The 26,656-nt window shown below is 40.5% G+C and overlaps 1 protein-coding gene across 3 annotated transcripts in view; it reads left to right on the top strand.

Annotated features, from left to right (window-relative positions):
* Positions 1-5,985: 5,985 nt before the first annotated feature.
* The window catches only part of Pisd (phosphatidylserine decarboxylase), a 115,559-nt gene continuing 94,888 nt past the window's right edge, over positions 5,986-26,656 (top strand). The window contains exons 1-2 of one of the 3 annotated variants that reach the window (XM_067134877.2): positions 5,986-6,272; positions 19,614-19,720. In XM_067134877.2, the coding sequence (XP_066990978.2) occupies positions 6,214-6,272; positions 19,614-19,720 (166 nt within the window). In that variant the 5' untranslated portion in view covers positions 5,986-6,213. Of the gene's footprint in view, positions 6,273-19,613; positions 19,721-23,720; positions 23,859-26,656 lie in introns of those variants that run through there. The other 2 variants (XM_067134879.2, XM_067134878.2) reach the window with 2 other exon arrangements.

Here is a 26,656-nt window from a genome sequence, read left to right as displayed (position 1 = left end):
TTGTCGCCTTTACACTTTCCACACTTAATTTCACTGTTGAATATGTCTTTCGAAAAAATACTACACCTTTAAGTAACTCTCTTCGGGACAAGTACTGCGTAGCGGAGGTGACAAATTCCATCGTTCAGTGCACAAGTGCCACAGACGATGATTTTCGGTATCTGAGGGCTCCTCGATCTTGAAAACGAATAAGACGCAATGTTGGACTTTGAGTCGCTGGAGAAGAGATTTGTTCTAAACAGCCTTTACAGTCTGTTTTTTTCTTTTGTTACACGAACCATAATGTCATTGTATTCCCTTGGCGTCCTAGGTAGCTGAAGAAGAGCTCGATGTCGTAGCTCGTTAGGTTTCTCGTCAATGCATAATGCAAATTTATACACTGACTGACAGAGCAAATGCAACACCAAGAAGGAGTGGTCAGAACTTTATGCCAATTGCAGGGTAGACTGACGTCACTGAGGTATGCTCATGATGTGAAATGCGCCGCTGTGCTGCGCACGTAGTGAACGATAAATGGGACACGGCGTTGGCGAATGGCCCACTTCGTACCGTGATTTCTCAGCCGACAGTCATTGTAGAACGTGTTGTCGTGTGCCACAGGACACGTGTATAGCTAAGAATGCCAGGCCGCCGTCAACGGAGGCATTTCCAGCAGACAGACGACTTTACGAGGGGTATGGTGATCGGGCTGAGAAGGGCAGGTTGGTCGCTTCGTCAAATCGCAGCCGATACCCATAGGGATGTGTCCACGGTGCAGCGCCTGTGGCGAAGATGGTTGGCTCAGGGACATGTGGCACGTGCGAGGGGTCCAGGCGCAGCCCGAGTGACGTCAGCACGCGAGGATCGGCGCATCCGCCGCCAAGCGGTGGCAGCCCCGCACGCCACGTCAACCGCCATTCTTCAGCATGTGCAAGACACCCTGGCTGTTCCAATATCGACCAGAACAATTTCCCGTCGATTGGTTGAAGGAGGCCTACACTCCCGGCGCCCGCTCAGAAGACTACCATTGACTCCACAGCATAGACGTGCACGCCTGGCATGGTGCCGGGCTAGAGCGACTTGGATGAGGGAATGGCGGAACGTCGTGTTCTCCGATGAGTCACGCTTCTGTTCTGTCAGTGATAGTCACCGCAGACGAGTGTGGCGTCGGCGTGGAGAAAGGTCAAATCCGGCAGTAACTGTGGAGCGCCCTACCGCTAGACAACGCGGCATCATGGTTTGGGGCGCTATTGCGTATGATTCCACGTCACCTCTAGTGCGTATTCAAGGCACGTTAAATGCCCACCGCTACGTGCAGCATGTGCTGCGGCCGGTGGCACTCCCGTACCTTCAGGGGCTGCCCAATGCTCTGTTTCAGCAGGATAATGCCCGCCCGCACACTGCTCGCATCTCCCAACAGGCTCTACGAGGTGTACAGATGCTTCCGTGGCCAGCGTACTCTCCGGATCTCTCACCAATCGAACACGTGTGGGATCTCATTGGACGCCGTTTGCAAACTCTGCCCCAGCCTCGTACGGACGACCAATTGTGGCAAATGGTTGACAGAGAATGGAGAACCATCCCTCAGGACACCATCCGCACTCTTATTGACTCTGTACCTTGACGTGTTTCTGCGTGCATCGCCGCTCGCGGTGGTCCTACATCCTACTGAGTCGATGCCGTGCGCATTGTGTAACCTGCATATCGGTTTGAAATAAACATCAATTATTCGTCCGTGCCGTCTCTGTTTTTTTCCCAACTTTCATCCCTTTCGAACCACTTCTTCTTGGTGTTGCATTTGCTCTGTCAGTCAGTGTACTTTTGAGGTATTTTACGCAGGCCACAGTGGATTGGGTAGTCAAGATCTATGCTTGATACATTTCTCTCATGAATCTTTTTTACTTTCTCTGAATGCATTTTAAGTTTCTTAATATATGACAGGAAATCATTAATTAACCAACTGAGGAGTTCATCTTCAGTACTAAAAGATGCTTTTTTTTCTTGTGGCTTTACATCGCACCGACACAGATAGGTGTTATGGCGACGATGGGATAGGAAACGCCAAGGAGTTGGAAGGAAGCGGCCGTGGCCTTAATTAAGGTACAGCCCCAGCATTTGCCTGGTGTCAAAGTAGGAAACCACGGAAAACCATCTGCTGCCGACAGTGGGATTCGAATTCACTATATCCCGGATGCAAGCTCACAGCCGTGCGCCCCTAACCGTACGACCAACTTACCCGGTTAAAAGATGCTCGTTTGTTCTCGTTCCTGGAATATGTCGCATGTGAGGTGATGCAGACGTCATGCGCATCGAACAATTTTCATGAAATGCTCCATAAAATAAAATGGCTTATTTTACACTGAATTTAATGCTCTCGGGACAAACCAAATCCATACTTTTCAAACCAGAGGTTGTTTCAGGGGAAATACAATATTTTTAGCTCTTGCTACATTCATTTTCGCCAAATTCGTTGGGCAAATTATTTTCCTCGTTGGTTTCCTAATTTAATATTTCTGAGTTTGGAGATGCCTATCAAATGATCGCCGGTCACGGTAGCATTGTTTACAGAAAAAAGTCCAGTGACAAATTTTGGGATCGCCCGATTCTTATGACGTAACTCGGATAAAAACTTAGGAACAGAGGCCTACTTCGATCAGCTAGAATTCGTATCTCATGCGTACTTCCCCTGTATAACGTCTCCAACATTGAATATTCACTGGAAACTTGTGAACGAAATTCCACTACCTTTAATTTCTCGTGAATAAGCCATGACTGGAACTGAGAATGCTTAACATCAGACGAATACATAATACATTCACAACCAAATCAGTTAATGGACACGTTTAAAGGTGCGAACCTGGTAGACAGGGGGCATGAAAGTGATCCTAGCTGCTCGGCATTTAGCTTCAGTGTAACCACTTCCATAGCGTTTTACGGCTCTATTTCCAGGCCTTGTATTATAACGTAGGCAACGGTTTCTACAAGCGTTGATCAATTCTATCCGTCGTAAGTAAAACTCAGTCTGTTTCTCTTGAAGATTTGTGATAAAATAAGTATTGCGACTGGGTAATGGCTTTTTAGCAGCGCCCAAGAAAATACCATGAAGAAGAAGAAGAAGATAGGACTACAGGAGGTCTCCGGAAGAAGAGCGAAAACAACTGCTCCGCTCCTTCCGTTCCCAGCTCTGCCCGACCTGCCCATTGCCTACGAGATATACAAGGCCGGGACATAGCTACTAATTTGTCGCTGAAAAAGCGGCCCGACCGTGTTCACGGTTTGGCCGCTAGATGTCAGGTTTCCGTTCTGTTCTTGGCGGACTTTAACATTGTGATATGCGGAGTAATTGTGATGCTGTGTTGATTTTGTGCAATTTATTGTGAATATTGTTTCTGTCGGCGCGTATCTCTGAGGTTGAGAAGAAAGTGCACTGTTGTGTACCTCTCTGTATTTCGGATGACACTAAAAAAGCATGAAAATTGACGTTCCATAGTTTCCCTACCTTGTGCGGTGTAAAGGCCGGTCTCCACTGATTAACATTTAACACCAACATGTTAAATTTAACATGTTACAATTGACATGTATATTGTGTTTGTGTCTTCCAATTGACTTTGCATGTTAACTCAGAATGTTGAGGTTAACACTTTTAACATGTTGGCGTGTTTTCCGCTCCAAGTGGAAAACATGTCAAGTCAATTCGTTCTTCGTGAGATGTTGGCACATCTTCGGCAACTTCCTTGCCGTTTCCATGTCAACAGATAGCCAAACGGCGCAAACGACGTGCTTCTCGTGAAGTAGGATTATAGTTACAACACTCCGCAACACTCATTCTCTTTGTTATAAGCTACAAATACAGTACCGGTACGCGTACGCGTGTCGTTCTGTCTGCACTAGCCTATACTAAAATTTATAGTCAGAAATGGAGTGGAGCAAGATTCCTTTGGACTTAAATAATGATATAATAAAAAGGCCTTGTTTATGTGATGTCTCATCAAAGGAATACAGAGATAAAGCGAAGAAAGCCGACAATTTCCATAAACTCTATATTATAATTATTCCCGCGAGTGCATCGAAAAAAACCTAGCGTACCTCCGCTCCCAGTATAGTCGAGTATTGCAAAAAATCAGAAAAAGTCTGAAGGCGGGGGGCGGGAACGGACGAAGTTTATACCTACTTCATAGTGTCTTGCTTTTGAAGCAATGAGCAGGATCAGGGGAGGAAATGTGTCTAATAAAACTGCATTTGTAAATCATAACAAGAAGCAACAGTGGCAATAACAAAGGCCACATCTTTTTCATCTGAGTCCTTTGTCCTTGTTTGAAAATACTAGACACCACCTAAATTTATTACCGCAAACTGATATGATGAACTACCTACATATAAACAAAGAAAGTTATGTTCAACATGTTTATTAAGTGTGGACACAATGTTAAATGAAACAGTATTCAATATTTAACATTTAACATGTTGATGGTGTCACCAGTTAACATTTAACACTTTTAACATTTAACATGTTGTTGTTAAATGTTAATCAGTGGAGACCGGCCTTAAGGGAGAGTGGAAGAAGAGAGAGAGAGAGAGAGAGAGAGAGAGAGAGAGAAAGGAAAATGTCAAACGCAGGAAGCGTCCAGCTCCCAAAAATGATGTATTGCCATCAAAATTTAGTAAAAGTTCCGATTCAGATAACGATAAACATACCATATCTTCACACGTCAGCCACAAACGAAAAAGAAGTATAAGTCTCGTTTCTACATCAAGGAAACTCTACGAGTATCTCTGTTAAATCTAAAAAATATACGGATGAGAAAATGAAATACCAGATTACAGAAAACAATCTGTAAATTGGAAAGTAGGATACGGGTAATGAAATCAGAAAAAAAGTTTTACGGTATCTGAACTTGACCAAAAAGCAAACCAAATTGAAAAGCATGCTAAAATTGGTCATTTAGGAGCTTTATTCCTGTTCGAAAGAATTGAATTTTCTTCTTCTTTCTTCATCCGTTTACCCTCCAGGGTCGGTTTTTCCCTCGGACTCAGGGAGGGATCCCACCTCTACCGCCTCAAGGGCAGTGACCTGGAGCTTCAGACTCTGAGTCGGGGAATAAAACTGGGGAGAATGACCAGTACCTCGCCCAGGCAGCCTCACCTGCTATGCTGAACACGGGCCTTGTGGAGGGATGGGAAGATTGGAAAGGACAGGCAGGGAAGAGGGAAGGAGGCGGCCGTGGCCTTAAGTTAGGTACCATCCCGGCATTTGGCTGGAGAAGAAGTGGGAAACCACGGAAAACCACTTCGAGGATGGCTGAGGTGGGAATCGAACCCACCTCTACTCAGTTGAACTCCCGAGGCTGAGTGGACCCCGTTCCAGCCCTCGTACCACTTTTCAAATTTCGTGGCAGGGCTGGGAATCGAACCCAGACCTCCGGGGGTGACAGCTAATCACACTAACCACTACACCACAGAGGCGAACACACATTTAATTTTACGGGAAGAAAAAAGAGTAATACGGATAAACGACGATAAATATTTGCGTAACGGGCATAACATCGCTCACCAAACAGCGGCTTCAATATGAATGTCAAAGTATCAGATGTGCGGAGGAAAAGATTGGATCGCTGATAATTGGTGAAAGGGCGATTAAACTCAAAGTTATTATTATGACCGCAATCTCGATCCGCTTATCGGATACTCTGAGGCACAATTAAAGGAATCGGTAAGAAGTCACAAACTCGCTTGCTTCGTGAATTACTTATTTCGTTTAAGCATATTGTAAGATATACGTTGTAGAAAATAAGACAGACAATTGCTCTTGGTCTTTCTTTGATCTCACTGTTTGCTGCCTTCTGAAATTACGAGTTTTAATGAATTTTTATAGTTTTTCATATTCGAACGTGTTGCAATGAGCGGGCGATACAGAACAGTAAAGTGAACTCTAGTAGCACTTGCCGGAAGTATCTCGAGGACGAGTCTAATGTGCTGTATTTCCCGGCCTTGTGAATCTCGTAGGCAACGACCTGCCTCACTGCCTGTTGCAAAGGGAATGCCCTGTCGATTACGGACCACGTAAATGGGTGAAGTGTTGTAATGAATGTGGACCTCAGAATATACTATAAGTACTGTACTTTTATGTTTGTGTGACGTGAAAGTCCTCTGTACAGTATTTCTGTACAGTTTCCTATTTATCTTGTTTATGATAAGAGATAGTGCGCAATGTATTTATTTTTTATTTAATGGGAAATGTCACCCGGTGTTCCATTCCATCTGCAACGTGATACTTTATCTCTAAAAACGATAAGGTGAACTTGTTTCCTTAAATTTGCTCGCTATATACTTTCGTCTGACATATTTTGATTAAAATGAGCTGACATTTAGGAGGGTTATTCCATTGCACGTTTAAGTATTCTCTTATTTGTAATCTAACCTAAAATATATGACATCTTGGTATGTGCATTGTGTAATGTTTCGGTTTCGTAAAAATAAATTCTAAACGCATCTCGATCAGTTTGTGCATTGTCAGCTGTCGAAGTGTACGTACGTACCTTTGAAATTATCTCATTGTCTGGCATCATTGTTTGGATAAAATAAAATACCGGTAGGTTTAATGTATTTCTTGTTATGCAGAAATAATGCTCTTGTACGCTAATGAATAAGTTTCATCTTAAAATATTTCAGTAAATCTATGCGTAAAATGAGAACGGCAGTTCTGAACCGATTCCTTCCATGATTACCTTATTTGGTAGAGGGACGTTCTACCATTCAATACATTGCAAAAATATATAAAATTATAAGAAGACCGATTTCGACTCCCTTAGAGTCATTATCAGTTCTTGGTGAAAATTAAATCAAGAGGAATCTGATAACGAACATCATAACGAAAAACCATGTACCTGTAGGTGATTGCATGGGAATACATCAATGAGTTGCTAGACATTACCTTGAAATGCAACGTACACTTGGCAAGCAGAACGTGGAGCTTAGAAAGTTCCCAGTTCTGGCTCTAACAGTCTTGTGTTCATGGAACACTGGAATTACATGTACCTACTTTTTGAAAATATATAGAAACACAATACGGACACTTATAATGGTATGGAACCTTGGCTCTCTAAGAGCATTTTTGGATTTGACAGTCTTGTTTCTATCTGCGATAATGCATTATTTTCCAGTAGATAGAAGCAGGACCAGCAGTTATATTGTGTTCCACGAACACATGACAATTTTTGAAACCAGTAACCAGAACTTTTAAAAGCCAAGTAGTTTGTCTATGTACATCCAACGTATATATGTTTCACTAGTTTAGTCAGACGGAGGCAGGACAGTCAAACTCATAAACGTTCTTGAACGCCAATATTACGTATGGTTATAAGTTTTTCATTCATATGTGTGTTTTCAGACAATACAAGTGTTCCTAGTGTTCCGTGTCCATGAACGCGCAACAGTTTAGGCTAGAACTATGTCTTTGTAGATTTTGCTTCAATGAGTGTGTATTTAATCGAATCTTTTTCAGATAGAAACAGGACTGTCAAATCCAAGAATGCTCTTAGAGAGCCAAGGTTCCATACCATTATAAGTGTCTGTATTGTGTTTGAATATATTTTCAACCAGTACATGTAATTTCAGTGTTCAGTGTTCCATGAACACAAGACTATTAGAGCCAGAGCTGGGAACTTTCTAAGCTCCACGTTCTGCTGCCAAGTGTACGTTGCATTTCAAGGTAATGTCTAGCAACTCATTGATGTGTTTCCAGGCAATCACCTATAGGTACATGGTTTTTCATTACGATGTTTGTTGTCAGATTCTCCTTTATTTAATTTTCACCAAGAATTGATGATGACTCCAAGGGAGTCGAAACCGGTCTTCTTATAATTTAATATATTTTTGCAATGTGTTGAATGGTGGAACATCCCTCTAACTCTATATTATTTGTTAAACGTCAACACGGAAATGAAGATAACAACTTACATTAGTTACACCACACATTTCGAAGATGTGCCACTCAAAGCCTATTATTTAAGGTTACGTTTCGGAAGGCGTTATGGCCTAGAAATAGTTCGCACCAATTGCAAGTTTTATTGAATTCAATCATTTTAATTTACAAGGAAATGGAATGACTGAAAATGTACAAGAACTGTTTCATTTGATATTGAACAATTTAAAAATTTTTGTTGCAAGAAGTGACAATAAAAAGTCTGAATTTGATATAGACAAACAAGAAAAAACATAAAATATGAAAATAGTGTGTCCATGGTAAACGAAAATGTGAGTCCATTAAACATGAATATCCATATACAAATACTCAAAAAGTAATCAGGACTCAAACACTATTAATACATACACAAAACACAGAATTTCAGAAACTGAAGCATAAGAGCTGAGGGGATAACTCTCCGCTCCCCTTGAGCGCTAGATGGCGTTCATTCGCATGACACGTCAGAAAGTCGTATGTTGTAATTGTCAGGGTTAAAGCTAGATAACCAGGGAGTAAACTTCTGAACAAAGGGTGTCACTGGCTACCCTTCTTGATAAGCAATGATATTTAAATGTGCACAAACATCTGAACAAAGTTCAATCTCTTACTGAAGGGATACCGGTACCAATAATTTGAAATTTTATGTGAATATACCGTCATAGTTTTGATGACTGCATTACCCAGCATTTATCACAACATTGAATTGGCACCCATTGTCCAAGAGTTTTACCAGCTGGTGTGTTGGTTTACCATAGAATCACAGGTGATTATCAATAATTTGAGCTTTTAGCAAGACATGGAATGGATGCAAGAGGTTTTCCTTTCAGTCTGCTAACAAGAAGGTAGAGGTGCAGTTTCAGATTTTTGTTTAACTGCATCAATCTGGGATTGTCATCTGTGTTATAGGACAGCATTTAACCCATGTGGTTGGATTGTACCTGTAATAAGTATGGTTTGAGAAGTTTTCATTTCTGGCTTATCAACCAGCAAAGGGTATGGAGGACAAGACTCCTTTAATTCTCTTCTACTTCCTCTTTCTCCTAACATTTGTCCTGCCTAGGTGGGATCTGCTTTGTGACATGCTAATCAACTGGTTCTGCCGATCAAGGGCATCATTGGGGGTGACACCCCGAGTACCATGTCGTTCTTCAGCCGATCAAGCAATCATTTCTTGGGTCAGGCAAGGGGCCGGCATCATCCTGGGCTGAGATAGAACGCCCTTCTGGCGAGAGATTGTTCATTACTGGGCACGACGTGGTTGTACCGATGCATACGGGCCTCTGACGTTTTCTCTTGTGTGGGCGCCACTCCAGAACAGCCCGGTCATCTTCCTTCTTAATGTGGTCTAGTCTCATGAGGTGCAGTATACATTGAAACATGACTCCCTAGATTCCTGTTGTACGAAATGAGCTATATAAACCTTCACTGTTACTGAGGATTAACCCTAGAATATTAACATTATTCACTAGTTGCCCAGTACTAACATACGTAAAATTTACGTGCGTCCATATCTATGCTTAAACAATAAGTAAACTCCACATTGTTTTCAGAAGTAATAAATTACTTAAGAATTACGAAGTATAATTTGCATTATGATATAGGTAAAAAATAATTCAAAATACCTAAGCGGATCAGCTTCTATGATCAACGTAGGTCCTGGTCAGATATGAACTATGTTCTTTTTTGGGTATTTTGCTGTGTTTGAATGAGTTGTTTTCGATATATGCTGTAAAAATTCCATATATAAGAGTTTATCCACTTCACAGTCAACAAAAACTGTTTTGGAGGGTGAAAGGCTAAAGCTGAGCTGTTTGAAGTAGTCCCTTCTGTTATTCTCTTCCTAGTTCCTTTTTGAGATTTCCCTTTCAATGGCTGCTCAATTTGCTGAATTTCAACAGAAGTTTGTAAAGTTGGATTACAGTCGAGATTATCTTCAGAACTATCATCACTGGGTGAATAGCTCAGATCATCATCAGAGAGTCTTTGTCCTCAGATTCAGTTTCTAAATGGTTGTCTTCCCCACTTTCATCTTCATCCAGTTCATAAGGAATACAGAAAATTAACTCCTCCTATTTCACTCTTTGTTTATCCGTTGTATCGTGGAAAGCCACATGCCTAATAACTATAAAACTCATCCGGAATGAGTAACCTACCCACATACGACAACATCCAAGTACCTGTTACATACTAATAATACACAAATTTTATGTACCAATGATAATATGTCAGTACTAACAGTACATATAATAAGCGTAATGACTTACTGAAAATGAACTCTCCCAGCATTTGCTCCTCACACATGCATCCTTGGTGACGTCATCCACATCGATCAGTGGAAGCACTGCATAGAAGTGGTCTGTTGGGGGTAACGGGGGAAGGAGCAGTGCACAGTTATATGATGCATACACGGTAATTTTACATATGTTAGTATTCTACTATTCATTGTTCCAGTTGAGATGCTGGTATCTTAACTATCAAGCTGTTGAGAGTCTGTAGGGTAAGCAGTAATTTTATAGTAGCTTACTTGCAAAGGAAATAGTACATTTTGAAGTTACTGTCTCAATGGCACGAAACAGGGTAAGGTAACATAAAGTACTCACTACAAAATCAGCCATGTATTGGTGGGAACCAAGGAAGTACGTCATCTTTTCGAGAGAAGTTGAGAGATCCCTGTGCCATATTGGGTGGACATTATCCTGTTGGAAATTGGGGTTTTGTAGCTGCTCCAGGAAGAAAAGCACAAGTGGTTGCAGAATTGTCCGGACATACTGCTGTGTTGTCAGTGCTCTGTAGATCACTACTAAAGGAACATGACAGCACACATTCTGGCATTGTGAAGGTCCACTGTAAACTTTGGAGTTGTGCATTGTCCAGGATGTCTTCATGTCAATCAATCAATTAATCAGTCAGTCAACATTGATCTGCATTTGGGGCAGTCGCCCAGGTGGCAGATTTCCTATCTGTTGTTTTCCTAGCCTTTTCTTAAATTATTGAAAAGGATTTGGACATTTATTGAAGATTCCCTTGGTAAATTATTCCAATCCCTAACTCCCCTACCTATAAACGAATATTTGCCCCAATTTGTCCTCTTGAATTCCAACTTTATGTTCATATTGGGATATTTCCTACTTTTGAAAACACCACTCAAACTTATTTGTCTACTAATGTCATTCCACGCTATCTCTCCACTGACAGCTCGGTACATACATATATTGGTGTTATAATTTACTCTTCGGGGCAAATATTTCAGGTTCCCTATCGGAATCAACATACCACATAGTCCAGCAGCTCTTCTCCTTTCTCCCAAGTCTTCCCAGCCCAAACTTTGCAACATTTTTGTAACTGTGCTCTTTTGTTGGAAATCACTCAGATCAAATCGAGCTGCTTTTCTTTGGATTTTTTCCAGTTCTTGAATCAAGAAATCCTGGTGACAGTCCCATACGCTGGAACCATACTCTAGTTTGGGTCTTACCAGAGACTTACATCCTCTCTCCTTTACATCCTTACAAAAACTCCTTAAAAACCCTCAAAATCATGTGCAGATATCTGTACCCTTTATTTACAATCCCATTTATGTGATTACCTAATGAAAATTTTTTCTTATAGACAGTTCAAAAAAATTAGAGGAACATGTTTTGTAACGTCTGGTATGTGAACTTTAATTTGGTAGATGGTGTTCCAATGGTCGTACAGCATACCTTGAGACCTTAGCTACTCTGGGTATATCAAATCGAAGTTATAATCCATCTGTAGGCGTAGCCATGCATTAAACTGTCAGGTGACCCCTCAAAACAAAGTGAATTGCAGTGCTTCCGTGTGTCGTGAGGTACACAGACTACTGCAGTCATTTGAGCACGTTGTACTTAAACCAGCACATCTCATGAGACATCTCAACAAGGTTCAAATAGCAAGGGTCGTCACTTTGATCCAGGAAGGATGGACTTTTCGTCGTGTTGCTGTGGATCTCAATCTCTCTCCGTCAGTTATTCAACACGTGGAATCGCTACAGTGAGACAGGCCAGTTCACAAGGAGGGTTGGACAAGGCCGTGGATGCATGACAACCCCACAGGATGACTGATAATGACCATCTGTGCGTTGCAGCGTCGTTCAGCAACTGCCAAAGAACTGCAACAAGACCTCAGGAGGGTCACTGGAGTTACGGTGTTTGACCAGACAGTTAGGAACAGGTTAAGAGAAAGTGTCCTTACGACACAGATGTCCTGTTCGAATGCCCCGTTGAACGCATTAACATCGTGCAGCTCGCCTTCTGTTTGCCCGTCCTCACGTCAGCTGGCAACTTCGCCAGTGGAGACCTGTGTTGTTCACAGATGAGTCCAGATTTCCCCTGACACAGTGTGATGAATGACAACGTGTATGGAGACACCGTGGTGAGCAGTACATGCCAAATTTTGTCCAAGAAGGCAACCGATTCGGACAAGGTTCTGTGATGATGTGGGGTGGCATCAGTATTGGTGGCCGTACGGATCTTCTTGTCGTCCATGGTAATCTTAGCACTGTAGGGTACATTGAGCAGATACTGGTATGGCATGTGTTGGTTGCTGCATACGGTGTTAGCCCTGAATTCATACTCTTGTACGACAACGCCAGGGCTCATGTAGCGCGCATCACCAGAGCTGTCTTGTGAGAACTGAACATTCAAGGGACGGAATGGCCAGCATTGAGTCCCTACCGTAATCCCATCGAGCATGTGTGGGATAGGCTTGACAGAAGTGTTCGCAGGTGTCCTATTCCACCACACTCTCCAAGACCTCAAACAGGCTGTCATTGAAGAATGGAACCTGATACCACATCGTGACCTCTGTCGACTTATACGGAGCATGTCATGTAGGTGCCAAGCTGTGATAAACACCATACTGAAGTTCTCCAACTGTGATAAAAATCCACCCTGGAGGACTGTTATCACTTTGTTTTTGCCCCTATTTGGACATTTCCGTTTGTGTTCTCAAAATTGATGCAAATCCATTGATGTTCTTTTGTATACTTCAACGGTAAAGAATAAAGGTTTAGTTGGTAATATACCTGGGTGTGAGGTATTGTTTTGTGGAGCATGGCGTACGTTAAAAAACATGTTCCCCTAATTTTCTAGAACTGTGTATTAACACCTAGCTATTTACAGTGATCCCCGTAAGGAACTTTCTCTCCATCAAGACAGTAATTAAAACTGAGAGGACTTTTCTAATTAGTGAAACTCACAACCTGACTTTTTACCCCATTTAACATCATACTATTGCCTGCTGTCCATCTCACAACATTGTCAACGTCTTTTTGCAGTTGCTCTCAATCTTGTAACTTATTTATTATTCTATACAGAACAGCATCATCCGCAGAAAGCCTTATCTCTGATTCCAGTTCTTTACTCATATCATGTATATACACCAAGTGGCCAAAAGTCATGGAAAGACTCTGAATCTGATGTTGATAATGAGTTGCTGCTCCACGAGCCCTCAAAACGACAGCAATATGGTAAGGCATCGGCTCTACATGGTGTTGGAATCGCTCTGGAGGGATCTGGACCCATGCATCTTGCACTGCTACCCATAATTGGTCTTGTGTAGCTGGTACGGGGTTCATAGAGCGTACACCAGCATTGACAGCGTCCCATAAATGCTCAATTGGATTAAGATCGGGGGATCTGGAGGGCCATTCCGTGGTCATAACTTCACTGGAGTGCTCCTCCAACCATCTGCGTCCCACCACAGAGGGGTGACATGGCACATTGTCCTGTTAAAACGTGACATCTCCATCAGGGTACTCTAAGGCCAGAAAGAGATTGAGGGATCTGAAGGGCCAATCCACGGTTGTAAGTTGACTGGAGTGCTCCTCACAACCACCTGCATGCCTCCATGGAGTGGTGACATGGCGCATTGTCGTGTTGAGACATGGCATCTCCTTTAGGGTACTCTAGGGCCAGGAAGGGATGCAGATGGTCTGAAAGATTTCCGCATAACGTGCACCTGTCAGCGCTCCATGCAGTCATACAGTGGGGCCTAAGTGCGATCGTGAGAATGCCGCTCAGACCGGAACTGAGCCATGTCCAACCTGGACACAACCTTGTTGTGACACAGGATCCATAGCTTCATGCGGTATACGCCGCACACTCACGCGCCCATCAGACCGTACCACATGCCGCCACTGTTCCATGGTCCATTGCTGCTCTTTCTTGGTTGCCAGCGTTTTGCCACTGTGTGCTAAGTTGGGCTCATTAGTTGGTAAATAGCAGACCTACCAAGATGCATGGCTAGTGCATACCGTGGAGGGGGGGGGGGGGGCACACTCGGAAGGTGATGCCTTCTCTCTGGCCAGGAGATTTGTGGGGGGGTTTGGTGGGTTGTGGGAGTAGGTTGCAGGGAGGTGAGGATTGACTTGTAGAGGAGGGAGGGGATTTTTACCTCTCATTTATTTTCTTTAGTTATTTACAGTTAGTCGTACAAAGTTTTAAATTGGTGTTGGAGAGGTACATTGGTGGGTTCACAAAATGTTATTACAATATAATACAGTACAGTGTGCTACTACAATATTTACAATACAATAACAATTAATAGTTCACGATTTAAATTGATGTTGGGGAGGTACATTGGCAGGTTAACAAACGCTATTACAACATTTTACAATCCAAAGTGTTACAATATTTACAATACGGTATATACAGATAGCTCATTGCATTTTAGGTCGCAATTCATTTCTGTAAAAATAATACATACTTGGTCATTAGTGTCCATTACATTACCATATATGCAGCTGTTTGTTGTTACTACTACGGAATGATACAAATTTAATACTTGATTGTTTATAAGGTAGAAAAATAAAATTATTACACAGAAATTAAATAGAATCCAGTAAATTCATAGGGGTTCATTGTATTACAGTACATATTACATTATGTACAGTGGTTGGTTGATTAAAACAGAATTAGTACTCTTGTTTAAAAGGCAAAACATAAAATGAATACACAGATAAAATTATTACACAGAAATTAAATAGAATATAGTATGTTAATAGGGGTTCTTTGTATTGCAGTACATATTACATTAGGTACAGTGGTTGGTTGATTAATACAGGATTAGTACTCTTGTTTATAAGGCAAAAAATAAGATGATTACACAGATAAAATTATTACACAAAATTAAATAGAATACAGAGGCCACTGCGTGGGCTAATTGGAGCCACCAGCAGTGCCAATGCACTATGAGAGACTTTGTCTCATTACCAAAAATTGATGCTTGCCTGGCCATCAGATGATATAGATGTTGATTTTCATAGGGAACCTGAAATATTTGTCCCAAATTAGTAAATTTATAATACCAATATAAATGGTCCGTTATTGGATATTATAAATTTTCCAGCTAACTCATTCCTGATGGCCAGGCAGGCATCAATTTTTGGTAATGAGACAAAGTCTCTCATAGTGCATTGGCAATGTCGGTGGCTCCAGTGGCCTCCATGGTATGCACTAGCCATGCATCTTGGGAGGTGTGCTATTTACCAACTGATCAGCACAACTTAGCACACTGGGGCGAAACGCTGGCAACCGGGAATGAGTTAGCTGGAAAATTTATAATGTCCAATAACGTACCATTTATATTGGTATTATAAATTTACTCATTTGGGACAAATATTTCAGGTTCCCTAGCTATGGGAATCAACATCTATATCAGTTGTGCTCTGTGTCGAGATGTCAGCAAAGGGACATAATTTGGTCGTCGGCTGGTGCAGCCTATGCAGTGCACTTGCTTCCTGACAGTCCTGGTAGAAATGGGTTCCTGACTCCCAACATTTAACCGGGCGGTGATCTGACTCACAGTACCGTAGCCTGTTGAGCGCCCAGTATGGTTCTGTGGAGGCGACATGATGTCCGTTCTTTAAACACCTGTGGTCTTCCCATGCGGCAGTTTACATGGGTGGTAACATTCTCTCTGTGATATTGAAGATCCACCCTCGACACTGTTGACCTGGGAAACCCGAATTTGCGTGTAATATGACCTATGCGCTGTGCTACGATGATCACCCCATGTTCAGAGTCGGTTAACTCGCGACATGTTGTCATCCTGACGACACTGGTGGCTGTGATAGACTGCTCAGCTATGCCACAGCTAATCACAATGCTCAGGGTCATACAGGGCACATTTTCTAACCCCTTCCCTTGACTTTTGGCCGCTCGGTGTCTATAAGAAATTATAAAGGTACTATAATACTGCCTTGAAGAATTCCCCTCTTAATGATTACAGGATCAGATAAGGCTTCACCTACTCTATTCTCTGAGTTCTATTTTCTAAAAATATAGCTACCCATCCAATCACTTTTGTCTAGTCTAATAGTCCTCCATTTTGCCAGTAGTCTCCCATGATCTGTCCTATCATATGCCTTAGATAGGTCAATCGTGATACAGTCCATTTGGCCTTCTGACTCCTAGATATGTGGTAAATCTTGCTGGAATCCTACAAGTTGAGCTTCGGTGGAATAATCTTTCCTAAACCCGAACTACCTTCTATCGAACCAGTTATTAATTTCACGAACGTGTCTAATATAATCAGAAAGAATGCTTTCCCAAAACTTACATGCAATGCATGTCAAACTTACTGCCCTGTAATTTTCAGTTTTATGTCTATACAGAGGGGTTACTATAGAAGCTTTCCATTTATTTGGTATAGCTCCTTCATGTAAACAATAGTCAAATAAGTACTTCAGATATAGTACTATATCCAAACCAGTTGTCTTTTGAATATCCCCTGAAATCTTATCAATTCCAGCTGCTTTTGTAGTTTTCAGCTTTTGTATCTTATTGTAAATGTGTTTGTTATCATAGGTAAATTTCAGTTAGTATTAGTCACCTGGTTTATCTGGACATTGTCTTTGTCTCTGACTGAATAATTCTGCCTTCTGAAGTTCTTTGCATACACATTTCCTTTGTTCATTATTGATTCCTGGAATGTCCTTCTTGGAACCTGTTTCTGCCTTAAAGTCCTTCCCATATTAACTTATTTGCCATTTGTTGGTCATCATGCTTCCTGTCGTTTGCATTACCTTCCCAATTGACATTTGGTAAATTGAGAACACCCGCTACAGTCACATTCCTTTCCATATCGTTTCCTACATACCTGATTATCTTATCAAATAATTCTGAATCAGCATCTGCGCCACCCTTCCATTTTTCACTAAAATTTGTATGACTGCCAATTATGCTTGCCATCATGTTATCTGTAGCCGACATCTGCTAGATTCAATTCCCTAGTAAGTTCCTTCAATTTCTCCTTACTTCCACAGCCATTTCTGACTATTTCTTTCCAACCTTCACCCCTCCAACCTTCACCTCCTCCTTAGTCTTTGCTTCTCCGTTATAATATAGTGTCTTTACCATTCCTTACCACCTTTAAAGGTACAAACCTGTTTTTTGCATTCCTCAGCAGTTGCTTTAAAACCATCTCAGAGTCTGTTTACGTTTTGATTTACCGTTTTCCACCGATCATAGTTACTTTTTAAAATTTCTCTCATGCCTGTTTTATCAGTTATGTGTTACTGCCTAATAGTTCTACTTTATGACCTACCTTTCTATCACATTTATTTTTAACAACAAAAACTGCTTGATCACTAATACTATTACTTTGATTTCTTCATAGAGCTCATCAGGTTTTTACCAGCACCACATCCAGAATATTCTTCCCTTTAGTTGGTTCCATCACTTTCTGATTCAGCTGTCCTTCCCATATGAACTTGCTTACCATTTGTTGGTCATGCTTCCTGTCGTTTGTATTACCTTCCCAGTTGACATTTGGTAAATTGAGAGCACCCGCTACAGTCACATTCCTTTCCATATTGTTTCCTACATAGCTGATTATCTTATCAAATAATTCTGAATCAGCATCTGCGCCACACTTTCCCAGTCTGTACACTCCAAAAACATCAAGTTGTCTATTATCTTTAGAGATAAGCCTTACACCTAGAACTTCATGTTCATCATCTTTAATTTTTTCGTAGCTTACAAATTTTTCTTTCACCAGAAAATACTCAAATTTGTCATCCGTCTCCAGGCAAAAACTAGATTCGTTGCTAAAGACCACTTGCCACCACTCCTGTAGTGGCCATACCACTTTTTAATATGTTCACGAAGCCTCACTTCTCATAGAGAGCTATGTGTCATCCAAGATAGCCACTTGTTTATAATTACCTGTCTGGTGTTTTGCACATAATTGTAGCAAAAATCGAATATCATGATTATATATAGTAACCTGATCCAGCCCACACAAGTTACATTTACCTCAAAACTCTTTGCTACAGCCAATTCAATTGACACTCCTAATCCTTTATATTTGATGCTGGCGAAAGTTATCTTTCCATCTGGTCATTAGTCATATTAATTAGTCATAATCAAATCATTGTGATTTTGATAAATACTTTTTTGCTGAATTTTATGGCAAGAACAATCATTTGTGCTCTGAAAGAAATGTGCAGTCCATGCTGCCATCTAAGGATTCAAGTATAAATCAACTTGCCCAGAGTTTATTAAGTGAAAAGTTAAACCATAGCACCATAAATTTCCATTGTCCACTTCATTTAGCTTCTACAGAATATATGAGCAAAAAAAGAAAAAAAAAAATAGTCACCCGACCAACCCATTCTTAGCCAGCTGTATTAGCATAATAGGTCCTGCATAATGACGGTACACAAGGCCTTGAAAGTTACGGTTTTCATACACGTGATTAGAACCTACCTTATGGATGAAGAAATGCTGTCTTGTCATTCCCATGAAAGCGGCACTAGGCGAGTGAACACTTTGGTTTGCGGAAAGTGAGGATATGTGCATTCAGCTTGGAGGAGGGGTCGAACACATTGCTGGCAATCACTGCACAATACGTTGACACCAGTTTCTAGATTGATCCAGCACAAGGTAGAAGGTGACGACGACCATTGTGTGGTTGTTCCAGAAGTCAGTAGATTGACTGATGGAAGATGACAAATTAGTTTCATGTACAGGCTGGTAGCAGGATGTACATCAGGTTGATGGGTGGACGAAATACTGGACAAAGAAGTAGGATAGTGATGCCGATAGTGAGGTGTTTTGCAGTGTGCAGGTAAAATGGCCATTATCAACATCATTATTAAGGCCCTAGACTCAGGTAACATGATGGTGTGAAGTCACAGATTTGGCTTGAGTCTACTGGTGGCACTCAAATAGAAAGTCATTTTTTTTTACTCAGGGACCAGTTACCTAGATCTTAGGTCCTTGAATGCACAATTGTTTTTAATGTCGCACTGAGACAAGTAGGCCTTATGGCGATGATGGGACAGGAAAGGTCTAGGAATGGGAAATTAAGCAGCCGTGGTGTTAATTAAGGTATAGCCCCAACATTTGCTTGGTGTGAAAATTGGAAACCATGGAAAACAATTTTCAGGGCTGCCAACATTGGGGGTTCGAACCCACTATCTCCTGAATGCAAGCTCACAGCTGCACGGCCAATCGCTTGGTGCTCCCTTAATACAACAACAATCATCATCATCATCATCATCATAATACCACTCAAACAAAGGCTTGTCAGATCTATTGAATTGCAGAAGCATTATGTATTTATATCCTGCAAGTTTGTAAATTGTTTAACTGTTGTATTGTCATTTCTTTGCTTTAATGTCATATTTGAAATGAAATTTTCTTTACAGATCCAACATGAAGTACATCGCAGTAGGGAGACGCTATCCGTGGAGAAAGACGAGCTGTATGTCATCCCTGTGTGGTCCTTGCAGGTTGTCATCTGGATATGTTAAGGGTATTTAAAAGTTAACTGCATATATAGACATTTCATGTAGAAAAGTACTTATTCAACCTGGAGAGAAAGAAATCAAATGTTTTGAAAATGAACATTACTTTCTTTTTCCATTATAAAGTTTTAATGGTTCATATTGACCTCTCTAAATCAGGCTCATTCAGCTAGTACTGCTATGATGTAATACAATAGATCTCCCTCATGCTCTGAACACTTGATGCTAAAGTCATGAAACATTTAAGAGTTTATGAAGGTGAGGAAATTTATCCAGTTAGTGTTAATCCATTTGTACATGTTTAAAACCTGTTTAATTGTAACACAAATTTTTTGTGTTTAATGGCATGCATTGAAATTATTTTATTGTGTAATGAAAACATATGAGTAAATATACAATGTACTGTAATTTATTATTGAATTATTAAGAATATAGCCTTTGCATTGTTCAGTAAATGTCAATTTCTAACAAACTTCAAATTCTGTATGTAACCAAAAGAACCATCCACTCGAATATTGTAAATCACACAAAAAATGGTATAAAGGAAAACATTCTTTAATGTATATTCACTTTTATATTTTAGCATATGGCTTTTAGGGCTGGGAGTGTCTGAGGACATGTTTGGCTTGCCTGGTGCAGGTCTTTCTATTTAACACCAATGGGTGACTGGCACATATGGGTGTATGATGATAATGAGATACGAAGCGGATGAAACACTGTGTTGGTGCACAGCCTACTCCTGTCACATAACTCCAAGGGGGTCTGCTCAGGGCCTAATATCCCCATCCCTCGGACGAATCACCATCTCGATGGAGTCATATGCCGTAACTCCGAATTACACAGCAGAGAGGTTGGGAATTGAATCCAGGCTTTTGGCATAATTGGATACCACCACCTCATCTACCCTGCCAGCCAACGTTCTGATGGCAATTCTGTTTTTTTTTTTTTCCATCAGCGGTACTCAAACCAGCTATTTATGGTGTCAGACTTTATTGACTTGATGCCGTAACGATCATGACCACCAGGTGGGCTTTTCTTTACTGTAAAATAAAATATGCAGAAAATTATTGTTCTTGCTCTTCACAGACTCTTCTTGTATGTTCTAAATTATTTTCGAAGTCTCCTTTTTTCTTTGTATTTTTTAAAATATTTTTTTCTTACACCTGTACCAGTTTTGACAAATACGTCTTATGCTGGGACTTACTTGACGTAATTCCTTTCACTCCGGTATGGAGCATAGGGCACATGTTCGAACTCTCCATCTGACCTTGTTCGTCGTCATCTTCTTGATGTTAGTCCAGGCGTACCCAGTGGCTGTCACCTCTGCTTCAATGGTCCTGCGCCAGGTCGTCCTTGGTCTTCCTCCCCGCCTTACTCCTTAAGGTTTCCATTCCATCGCCTGCTTTGGAATATGTTGTGGGCCTCTTCTCAAAGTGTGTCCGATTCATCTCCATTTCCTTTCTTTTATGACTACCTCAGCTTTTTCTTGTTGGGTGCGCTACCGAAGTTCTTAATTGGAGATAACTTCTGGCCAGCGTATTCCCACTATAGTCTTGAAGCATTTATTGATGAAGGTTTGGACTCTTTTTGTAATCTCTACTGTCTCCTTCCACATCTCACATCCATGAAATAGAACCGATTTCACTTTTGAGTGAATGATCTTAAGCTTTGTCTTCAACGATATTTCACAAGATCTCCACACAGGATGCAGCTGAGCGAAGGCTCCTTTTGCCTTTTTGATCCTATTTACAACATCCTCTGTCTCCTCTGTCGCCCATCCATTCTTGGAAACAATACTTCCCAGGTAAGGTAACAAAAGCTTTCCACCTGCTCAATCTCTTCTTCTTTCACGGCCAATATATTCTTGTTTTTGCTGTTCAGTCTAAGCTCTTCAGTCTTGGCTGTGTTAATTTTTAATCTTACTCTCTGAGCTTCTGTTTCCAGTTCCTTAAGCTACTCACTCGTATCCTTAAAAGTGTGGGTCAGGCTGATTCCAGAGAATAGTACACCCAAGTAGGAAAAAAGTAAAGTTTAAAATAAAACTCGGCTATTTGTTTTTAAGATAGATAAAACATGACATTTTATTAATTTTATGATATTTATTGATGTCTTCCAGTTTTTAATTGTGTGCTTAATTGAACCATTATGTAGAGACTGAATTCATTTGATATTTCTCAATAGTTTTAGGAATTCATGTTTATTATGATCAAAAGTTATGAATATAATTATATTAAAAGTTAATTCTAACGCTCTTTCTCTTTGCAGTAAAGTACTTATTTAGGTTATTAACAGTTTATATAAGGTGTAATAAGGAGACAAATGTATTGCTGCAGGTCCTGTAAACACTCAACGAAAAAGGTATAAAAGTTTCTCTAGACGAAAAGTGTGGTGGTGGTTCAATTTTAATAAAACGTGGTATGCAAAGCCAATACTGCACACCCTTTCATCTTGCTACATCGTTCATTTAAAATTTAAAATGGATTCATACGAAGCTGATAGTAAAATACATTGCGTGTTTACAGCGTTCTTGCGAGCAGACGACCGGGAAGTTCCACGTTGCCGCTACACGCTGTCCACAGGATTCACTTTCTGCGTCACACTCACTTGTAAAGGACATATTTTAGAACAGCAGTCGGTGTTCACACTGCGGTGATATTTAATAATGCCGCTTACTCACAAGGAACGTTATTAATGGTATTGCGAGAAGAAAGATGAGACCTGCCCACTTACGTGTACGCTGCCAACAGGCACGAGAATCAGTGAAGAAACACAGAACTCAGAAAAACTTCAGAGTTTATCAACAGTTACTTCCTATTCTACAAGTCCAACAACACAATCATCAACATCGATTGCAGAGTACTTTAATGCAAACAAACATTGGGGAAAGCTGTAAAGCGTTCGGAGCAGGCTTTACCAGTGAGTCCGCAGAAGAAATGGGAAGTTGTTTCTGTGCTGAGTGTAAAATTTGGTGTAAGTTCATCTACCTCTGGCATGCGCAGGAGTTCTTCAATTCCAAATCAAGAAGTTCTTAAATTTCTCAATACGAATCATCAGTTTGACCATCTCCTCGAGCAAGAGATTTTATCTCCGTAAAGGACAGTTCTGGACAAAAAAAATGTGCGTCACAATGCAAGACGCATACGAGGTTTCTAAACAAGAATACCCACATCACGCTATCTGTCGGTCTGCTTATATGGACTTCGATGAAAGTACATTTCTGTGCTCTACCAGGCTTTTGAAGTGGGTGACTTTGTACATGGAAAATACAGTGGAAAGAAACATTCAGAATATTATATTCATTATGTGGAGCCATTCAAAAAAATATATAATTCAGGCAAGAAAATATCATTCTGAAACTACTACCACACACTCTCCACATCCAGACTACAAGATCGAAGCAGATGACAAAAATTCACCCTGTGATACGGCTTTTGAAGTGGGTGACTTTGTACATGGAAAATACAGCGGAAAGAAACATTCAGAATATTATGTTTGTACCATAACTGAAAGTAATGGTGATATTTATTTTGTAACCAATTTTTGCAAGTACAACGATGAAGCTGAACTGTTTTGTGAACCACTGACTAAAGACGAGTGCTTTTTAAATGTACGTGAAATCGAAAGAAAATTACCGGTGACTCGTTTTACTCATGAGGAATGGTATTTTGATGAGTCTGTATCAGAAGCAGAATGAACAAAAACTGTTTATTCATTTTATTACATTTTTTTCTGACCAAGCTTTCATTCAAACTGTATGCTACCTAAGCGTTGAATGTTCAGTTATTTTTAAATATTTTAGTTCATTTTACATTCACTGTTATTAGTGTTAAATGAGTGGCTCAGTGCCATAGGTGCCTAACCCACAAATTTAAAAAATGCCGTTTATGTGCTATAATAGACTCATAATAGTTGACTCTATCAGGACCAGACTTGCCTACTACATTCCAGTAGCTTGATTGGTGCTGCCACCTGCAATTATGTTTGGCAACTTCCATAACCTTCAGTTCCTTTAGTGCCAGCTGTGCCTATCCAACATCAAGATGGCTGAAGAGAGCTTGATTGTGGAAATGCTCCTTGAGTATAATTACGATGGCAGCGGCAAGGACCAAGGTTATGAGCATAACTATGCTGATTTCAAATCCTCAGGTAATTTAGAATAGGTACACATATTGATAATATTAGGTAATAAGTTGAATGGTTTGTGATTAATAGGGAAAACGTGTAGTTGGTTAGGCATTTCTAGCTCTGACTGAAGTAAATGAAATTGTATTGTGCTTAGGCATAACTGATTGATACTTTAATGGTGATTATGTTATGTATTAAATTTGGTACTACTTCTAACATAATGAGTAACTGAAGAGGATAAGTTCTGGCTATAATAATATTAATATAATTCAGAAAGTCCATTATAAATATTATGTTGGTTAGGCAAGTCTGGCTCTGATCTACCAATGCATTTTCGGATGCAGGAAGAAAAGATGGGCCTGCAGCTGTTACGTCTGTATGTGATTCTATTTCACAAACCTCAGGTAAAATTTCTTTATAAGTGTTAGGTTCAGAAATTCATGATAGATTTTATATGAAATAGTTCTTTAATCATACCTTACAATGAAACTATAAGTGCAGTGGAGATAGTGTTCTAGAGACCTGTTGTTGAGAGTTAATGTAACTTGGTTACATGTAACTGAGAACCACAAGGAGCTGCATTTGAAGCAGAAGTATCTCATAACATAATTCCTGAAATGCCAAACATGACACCGAATGAAGATAGGAATGATCAAATAGAAAATGTTGACTTACTTAGAAGAAGGCAAAAAACCAAAGCAGCCAGAAAATCATAAGAAATATATTAGGAAGTACAAACGTAACCATGGTGAGGAATATGTATCCGTTACTGGAAAGTTAGTACCAAGAAAACAGTGTTCCTTGGATTCATATGGTTGCCAGCTACAGTGTGATAAACTTATTTCTTCAGGTAGACGACAGAAAATTTTTGATGGTTTCTACCGAATGCATTGATCTCTAAAAAATGCATTTATCAGTGGGCAAGTTGAAGTAAATAAATGAAATGTCATATGGCTTTTAGTGCCGGGATATCCCAGGACGGGTTCGGCTCGCCAGGTGCAGGTCTTTCTATTTGATGCCTGTAGGCGACCTGCGCGTCGTGATGAGGATGAAATAATTATTGAAGACAACACATACACCCAGCCCCCGTGCCATTGGAATTAACCAATTAAGTTTAAAATCCACGACCCGGCCGGGAATCGAACCCGGGACTCTCTGAACCAAAGGCCAGTACGCTGACCGTTCAGCCAGCGAGTCGGACAAGTTGAAGTAAGAGACATCAAGAGACAATATACTAAGAAAGTGGTATCTCGAAGAAGCAAAACGAGAGTGTATAGACTCCAGGATGAGAAGGGTGAGGATAAGATAGTATGTAAGAAATTTTTTCAAGGTACATTAGCAATTTGTGATGGTACAATTACTAATGCTCTTGAAAGGAAACAAGCCAGTGGTACACCGGAAAGTGATAAAAGAGGAAAACATGTACCACACAACAAAACCAGCCCTGGTGATGAAAAGAGAGTTTGTGACTTTGTAAATAAATTACCAACTTACGAGAGTCACTATTGTTGTCGAGACAGTTCTCGTAAATATTTATCCCCAGATCTGAATATGGCTGTCATGTTTAAGCTCTACAAAGAAGAATGTTCCAATCATGGACACAGAGCTGTGTCACTTTACATGTTTCGCCACATTTTCAATACAAAGTTTAATTTACACTTTAAACAACCAAAAAAAAAGACACTTGCAACACATGTGATGAACTTCAAGCTAAGATGATTGGATTATCAGATGGTCTTGAAAAGCAGAAGCTACATGAACTTCACCTGCGGAGGGCAGATGGCATCCGGGATTTAAAATGAACGATATTGAGGAAGCTCGTGCCTCTAACTGTAGGAAACAAGTTCTTGCATTTGATCTTCAGAAAACTCTCCCTACTCCATTATTAACAACAGGAGTAGCCTACTATAAACGGCAGCTGTGGGTGTATAACCTTGGAGTCCATGATGAGGTTACAAACTGTGGACACGTATGTTTGGGGAGAGAATATTGCTTCTTGTGGTCCTCAAGAAATTGCTTCATGCCTTTTATACCACATCAGAAACTGTCTTCCATCAACAACAAGGGAGATTGTACTGTACAGTGACAGTTGTGGTAGTCAAAACCGCAATATCAAAATGGTTCTGATGCTACATTATATCATTCAAACTTCAGAAAACATTGAAGTGATCCACCAGAAGTACTTTTTACCAGGGCATAGTTTTTCCACTTGTGATCAAGACTTTGGAATTATAGAAAGGGAAAAGAAATATCTTCCTCATCCAGAAGATTGGTGTGATGTTATAGAGAAGGCCAAGAAGAAACGACCAAGATTTGTTGTTCATAAAATGACTAGTGATCTGTTCTTCAGCACAAAGGCTATGGAAGAAAGTATTACTAACAGGAAAGTAAGTACGCACAAGGAAAAATTGGAATGGTTGAAGATACGGTGGCTTAAGATACAGAGAGAGTACCCAAAGACCCTGTTTTATAGCTACAACAGCCATGAAGATGGGATATTCCAGACAGTTGATCTCTCAAAGAAATCTGTTCGAGGCGACCCATCCGCCAGTTACCAAGTTCTCTGGAGCTCCTCTACCCCAAAAGCAGGAAAATATCAAAAGAGAAATTAAAAGATTTACTGGATCTAATGAAATATGTTCCACCACAACACCACCATTTCTACAGATCACTTCAGGAACAAGAAGAAAGTGAAGTAGACGAAGATTGAAAACAATAAGGAGTTACCGTAGATTACGTATTGTCAAGAGCAGATTCAAATATTATTAATTTCTGTCATTTAAATTCCTTTAGAGGTAAAGACTGAACTTATCTCAATA

Source organism: Anabrus simplex, chromosome 1 (genome assembly GCF_040414725.1).
Source record: "Anabrus simplex isolate iqAnaSimp1 chromosome 1, ASM4041472v1, whole genome shotgun sequence".
Classification (NCBI taxonomy): domain Eukaryota; kingdom Metazoa; phylum Arthropoda; class Insecta; order Orthoptera; family Tettigoniidae; genus Anabrus; species Anabrus simplex.
Note: the sequence above shows the minus strand (reverse complement) of the source record. Positions and strands in the feature narration are given on the sequence as shown.